Genomic DNA, 6,619 nt, shown 5'->3' on the forward strand with positions numbered 1-6,619 from the left:
CTATACGCGACGCGGTGCACTCTAGCTTTGACATGATGATCAGTAAGCAACTTATAGCCGCGCATCTTCCCTTGGACCAGCCATGGACGCTTGCAGCGATAGGTAAGCTGAGAGTGAAGCCTCGGGCACGTGGTGTTTTGATGAAGCGCATTCATTTTTCTGCTTAGGTATTATTCCCTGTGTTGTTCCTCGCTTTACCGGTGAAATCGGTCATGCGCGAGAGCTTGCTATATATTCTTAGATACACGGACGACATAGTAGGGAAACGCTGCCATTTTTTCCCCTGGAGTGCACGCGAAATAAAATCGTTCATCACGGGGATAGGCTTGGTTGTTGGCTGTCCTTGTCTCTTGCATCTTCTCCTTCCCTTTCTGCGGCCCCCGTCTTTGCCGGCGCTGATCCGTTGTAGCTCGAAAGTCCTTTCCCTTTCAGCCTGTTCTCTTTTTTCACTGGCATTTCTCCTGGTTTTCGGTTTTGTTTTTCATCATTCCTCACAATCCAATCCACCCTTCCCTGCCTCCCTTCCCCCCCCTCCCCTCCCTCCCTCCCTCCCTCCCTCCCTACCCCCTCCCCTCTTCAGGCCTCTCTGCCGCCTTCCTCGCCTTCATCTGCGTGTCTTTCCTCCTCACGCCCAGGTCAAGAAAGGACACCCCCCCCGTCATCGGCAATGCCTGGCCGCTTTTCGGGCATTTTTTCCTCTTCTTGAAGTCTCCCATCAACCTGATCAAATCCTCCTACCAGACGTACGGGAGCGTCTTCACCGTGAACCTCTTCACCCAACGCATGACCTTTTTGATCGGCCCGGAGGCGGCCGCGGCATTTTTCAAGGCGAGCGACAAGGAGCTGGGGCAGGACGAGGTGTACGGGTTCATGAAAGCCGTCTTTGGGGAGGGCGTGGTGTACGACTCGGACCCCAAGAAACGGAATTTGCAAATGCAACGGACGGCGAACGCCTTGAAATCGGGCCGGCTTCGGACGTACGTGGAAAAAATTTCGGAGGAAACGGAGGCATTCTTTAAGGGGTGGGGGGAGGCGGGGGAGGTGGATATCTGTGAGGCGCTCAGCGATTTGATCATTTTGACCGCTTCCCGGTGTTTGCACGGGGACGACGTCCGCCAGGAGCTCTTCGCGGAGGTCTCCAAGCTTTACAATGACCTGGACCAGGGGATCACGCCCGTCTCGGTGTTGTTCCCGAACTTGCCGATCCCGTCGCATTGGAAACGGGACGCGGCTCGGAAAGAGATGGTCAAGCTCTTCTCCAAGGTGATCCAACGCCGGCGGGCGGCAGGGGCGGCGGAGGCAGAGGCCCGCACGGACATCCTCCAGGTGTTTATGGACATCGAATACAAGGACGGGAGCAAGATCACCGACGACGAGGTGACGGGCTTGCTGATTGCCTTGCTCTTTGCCGGGCAGCACACCTCCTCCATCACGTCTTCCTGGACGGCCTTGTACCTGGCGCAAAATAAGGGCTTGCAAGACCGAGTCTATGCGGAGCAAGTCGCCATCCGGGGGCAGGACACGGGGTCCGAGGCAGCGCTGAGGGCCTTGGATTTCGACGCGGTGGGGAAAATGGATCTGTTGTTCAATTGCCTTCGAGAGGCTTTGCGGATGCACCCGCCCTTGATCATGCTGATGCGGCAATGCCGGCAGGACCTGCTCGTCCAGTCCCAGGAAGGAAAAGCCTACACCGTCCCCAAAGGGAGCGTGGTGGCTGTCTCCCCCTCCGTGCATCAACGCCTCCCGTCTTTGTTCCCGGCGCCCGACAGCTTCGACCCGGACCGGTTTGCGCCCCCTCGGGAAGAACACAAACCTCTCTTTGCCTACGTTCCCTTTGGCGGGGGGTTGCACGCCTGCCTGGGCCAACAATTCGCCTATGTGCAGCTGAAAACCGTCCTCTCCTTGCTCTTCTCGAAATTTGAACTGACTTTGGCTACCCCCGACGGTGCCGTTCCTCCCCCGAACTACCACGCGATGGTGGTAGGGCCCACAGCGCCCTGCACTGTTAAGTACCGACGGCGGTAAGCCGGGACAGCGGCAGGGGTGGAGGGGAGTTGGACCGCGGGGGGATAGAGGAGGTATGAAGTATTGCTTACATCGGTGTGTTAGTACGCCGGGGCGTGGAAGGCGGGAAAGTGACGAGGCAGAGGTCACCGCTAGGCCAAAGAAAGTTTTCAGACGTACTTGCCCAAGATTGACGGGGGGGGGGACGGAGGGAAATTATGGGAGCAGGGAGGAGTGGGAGGGACAGCTATGGCAAGGTCAACACGCCGAGCACCGAATATCAAGCCCTACGCAAACCATACCGGGCCTAGTGGCACTTGTAACTATGTGTTAATTCGTTCGATGCTTCGTTTTGTCTCTAATACCGTCTGCAGGGTACCCCATGCGTGGACGCTGCGGTCCCACTCCATACTTTATCTGTCCTTCTCCGCGCTTCCTCCGACCGCTCTTCCCTCCTCCCTGCCCTCCCTCAGTGATCGCTCATCTGTACATGCATGCTTCGATAGGCAATACAGGTGAAATACAGCACGGTCCACGCACCCAGGGTCCAACAGATAAAAAAGCCGAGCAAATCGCCCCACTCCGACTCACTCAACCATTGGAAGTCCCACAGGGCATGGACAACGTCTCCACCCGCCCGCCAGTCCAATGCTCCCTCCTTTCCGCCTTTTCCACGAAGATTTTGCAAGACGGCGATGATGCTGTCTGGCAATGGTTTCCCTCGGGGGGACAGGTAGGCCTGGAGCGCTTCCTCCGTCATGCACATCTCCGCCATGATGTTGAGGAAAGGGGGGAGGAAGCACTTGCTCACCAGGAGGAAGAGAAGAATGCACAGCCAGATAAGAGGGGCAATGATTTCCAAGCACACTCGGGGTACGCGCTGCAAGCGTTGTTGGAAAAGGAGGCGCAAGCCGAGACCATCCACGTCTTCGGGTTTGGGGCCTGCGCGGTGGAGCTCTTGGTAGAGGGACAGAATGCCACCGTACTCCAAGTAGGTCTGCAGCTGCCACCGTAAGAGGACCAGGCGCAAGGTGATCACCAGACCAAGCATCCAGGCTTGCAATTGCAGCCATCCGTAGGAGGTTCCTACCCGAAGTATCCACGCAGGCAGCGGAGCGGTCGTCGTCGCCAGGGCGCGTTGGACCGGCCCCAGGCCCAGAGGTTTGAAAAACGTAAGGCAGCATAAAGATGTGAGAACAGGTTCCCCAACGACTGATGTACGGACCAAGGCATTGCCTCGCGCCCGTCCGGGTAGCTTTTCTCGGTGGACAAATGCGAAAGAAGCAGTTAAAGCCGAGGGGACGAGGGCGACAGCGATGGTAGTTGCTACACCTACCAGGAACGCTCGTGTTGGACCCAACGACACAAATTGTTCCGCTTCACCGCCTTCGCTATTTGTTACCTTGAGGATTGAGGACGTTGGGCTCAAGCCTATGGTTTCGGTACAGAATGAAAAGCATCGTTTTCCTAGCACCCGCATGACGCCGTCAAGGTGGAACGTCATGGTCATGAGCCCGCCTCCCTCCTTGGCTACCAGGAGCATGCTCGACGCGGTTATTGCACCTACGATGCCCGTAAGCCATGTAACCACGTTCCGAAAATCGATTGTGGTGGCGGTACGAGAAGAACCGTATTTCCACACGAGGTCGAGGAGGGCTTTTAGAGAAACCATGGCCGCAATTCCGGTAAACAGACTCCCGATTTTGAACAGTCGTGCGCTTGGATGAGAAAAATGATACACTTCTTGCCACCAGGTCATAAAAATGGCCAATAGAAAGAACATGACTATCTGGTCTAGGGCGGGCCAATCACGGTACCTGAGTAGCATTCCTTGTTGTAAGAGAGCCTGTTTTAATTCAAGTCGCTCGACGCGGTCTGCAGCTGTCATGTTCACCTTTTCATTCTTCTTATTGTCACTGTTTGCATTTTTGCGCCGCATGGCTTTGTTGTTCGCACTGCCGGCCGGTGGAGCTTGGAGAACACGCTTTATGTCCTCCTCGCTTGGTGGGATCCAGAAGCGCAATCGGTTGAAAACACGGTGCGCAAGGTTGAAGTCGTCAATGGAGTTGAATTTGACGACTAAATAGATCATCAAGACGGATCCTATTAGCTCCATGATGCACTGGTTTTTGTAGAGAAAAATGTTGATGAACTTTGTTGAGCTAGCAGTGATAGGTATAATCGTACAAAGCAGAAGAGATTCAGCGAACGCAACATAGCACAATCCTGACTAAAGCGAATTCAAGACCGTCAGTTCTCCAAAATCTTCCTTGCAGTAACATCCATGAAGATGGCATCAATGGCGGGCGAGGCCAACACGAAATAAGTCAGGCACGGATCGCAGAGATCGCAGAGATCGCAGAGATCGGCCTTGTACGCGAGAACAACGGGTTTGGACATCCGTTACGTGAGCCGTTACGAAGGTCATTTGACAGCAGGGCCGGGAAAAACCTTGAAATTCATCTAGCAGCACAATTTCAATCGCGTAGCGATTTCTTGCGTGCTTATCATATACGAGAAGATAGACCAAGTAATGTTACCCCAAAAACTTGGTTGTACTTCATGTTTCGACGCGCTTCTTCGGACGGCCCATTTGGAGTGCATCAGTGTTAACTAAAAGAGATTGAGTGATGTTTCTCGATAAGCATCAAGAAGCTCTGCCGTGGATAGCAGCAGCAACCCGAGAACAAGAGATAAAGGGAATAACAACAGTCGATGAGATAATACGAAGTCTCGTCCAGCGTTGGAGCTAGCCGTAGTCGACGAGAAGGGGAGGAAGCGCTGAACACGCTTAGGCGAAAGAACAGTGAAGACATTGTCCAATTGTCGATCCCCTATAAACAAGCCTTGGCGGACTCTAAACAAGTTGCAGTAAAGATATTGAATGAGGCTGACCTTTTTGCTCATCTTTTTCGATTCATTGACGCGTTTGGCCCGGAAATAGGTGTCCTGATTGAAGCCCGTCGACACATACTGATGCAAACATTTTCGAATTCGATATTCGAATTGTACAAAGGGGAGAAAGATGGCAGCGTTATCTACGCCCGCAAGGCTAGGAAGGCCTACCTCAATCAGATTGAAGCTCGAAAGAAATTCACACCGCTCAAACGTCCCCCTTAAGGATCTCGCATCAACTCTACATTGTCGATAATAAGCACGTCCGGGTATTGCTTTGGGAAGAGGTGATCTACGAAAAAGTCGAAAGCAGCATCCAAATCCTTGGAAGCCGTGGGATAAGGGTTATCAGGTGTAAGCCGGCGATGCTCAATCACAAAGTCAATAGCCATGTCAGATATAGCGGCCAAAAGACCACAGACAGAAGAAGCCACGTTTCCTCTCAACCTTGTTCCGCCCAGGGCATAGAGTAGACACCCAGCTTGCCGCCCGATTTACACTCCACTCAAAGAAGGCACCAGGAGAGGCTTGATATCGTCCAAGAGCGCTAATAAGTTGTCCTCCGTGCCTCGCATGGGCCCATCCAAGGCACTCGATATTCCTTCTTCACCATCCCCACGCGCAGCCACAAAATTGTAATACTTCCCAAATTGCTAGTGAGCAAAGCGGCGTACTGCTTCCTGTCAACAAAGAGCATGATAGATCCGAGGTCTCTCTGAGTATATCGCTGATGCTGTCGTGTTGAGATATGTATCGCGATAGGAGAAGGTGTCTTGGAGATGGAGGACAACGTTTCTTTTGCTATTGTCAATTGCACAAGATGTTATACCAGAAGGAGAATCCCAACGAACAACTCAATTCCTACGCATGATCTTATAATAATAACATTTCGTTTGAAAGGAAGCACTGACAGTGGGATACGACTTAGTTAACCCCCCCGCTTGACCTGTTTTTCCTTCGGTCCAAGCGCCGAAAATCGCGGAGGAAAATTCCCGAGGGAAGAAAAACCCGAGGGGGGCCATTGTAAAATTTCAAAGCATGATATGTTTCGGGCTGATGCTCTCGCATAGACCAAACCAGCCCATCGTTTTCAAGTAAAATGTCCTAAAAGCCTATCTCTGCCAGCCCATCGTTTTCAAGTAAAATGTCCTAAAAGCCCATCTCTGTCTGCCGTGTGTTATTTGTTGCGGTGCGTTCGGTGGAAAGGGCCTTGTGTCGACCTCCCTTCTGACATACCCATCACTTCGCCCCCCTAGGGTTATGGTTCGAGGGACATGACGGCCATACGCACTTTCATCGGGTCAAAAGGAAGTTGAGTGTCTCAGGTACAGCGTCTTTGCAGCTCGGGTCATCATGCAGACTATCAATGCGTACAAGTAGACAAAAAGGTAAAGACCCATGCGGGTTGTGAGCTGCATCACGGCTGTGGCAAAGGTGGCGTCAATCATTTGTTCTTTCGTCCTTCATGCTTCTACCCGAATCTCATCGGAATCTCACCGCAGAATTGGGAGCGTGACTTTCGCATTGTAAATAAGACCTTCATTTTCAGTGTGTTTACTTCGCTTCCTACCCTGTCAGGGGCTCTTTCACAACAACATATCAATTTACATGCGGAGTAATTTCAGATAATTTTTTTTCAAGCTAATCACACTTCTTTACCTGTACTCTTGTCCACATCTTCACATTTGATATGGTCCGTCATCGTGTTGACGCATGGGTA

General features: G+C 52.6%; 1 protein-coding gene across 1 annotated transcript; it reads left to right on the forward strand.

Annotated features, from left to right (window-relative positions):
- Positions 1 to 1,627, forward strand: CYP51 (C14-demethylase / sterol 14-demethylase; the record flags this gene model as incomplete). Its single annotated transcript, XM_005853827.1, has 3 exons — positions 1 to 102; positions 581 to 1,563; positions 1,601 to 1,627. Exons 1-3 carry the CDS (start codon positions 33 to 35, stop codon positions 1,625 to 1,627), a joined length of 1,080 nt encoding a protein of 359 aa, XP_005853889.1. The 5' UTR covers positions 1 to 32.
- Between the last annotated feature and the right edge of the window lie 4,992 nt (positions 1,628 to 6,619).

This window comes from Nannochloropsis gaditana, assembly GCF_000240725.1.
Source record: "Nannochloropsis gaditana CCMP526 unplaced genomic scaffold scaffold720, whole genome shotgun sequence".
Classification (NCBI taxonomy): domain Eukaryota; class Eustigmatophyceae; order Eustigmatales; family Monodopsidaceae; genus Microchloropsis; species Microchloropsis gaditana.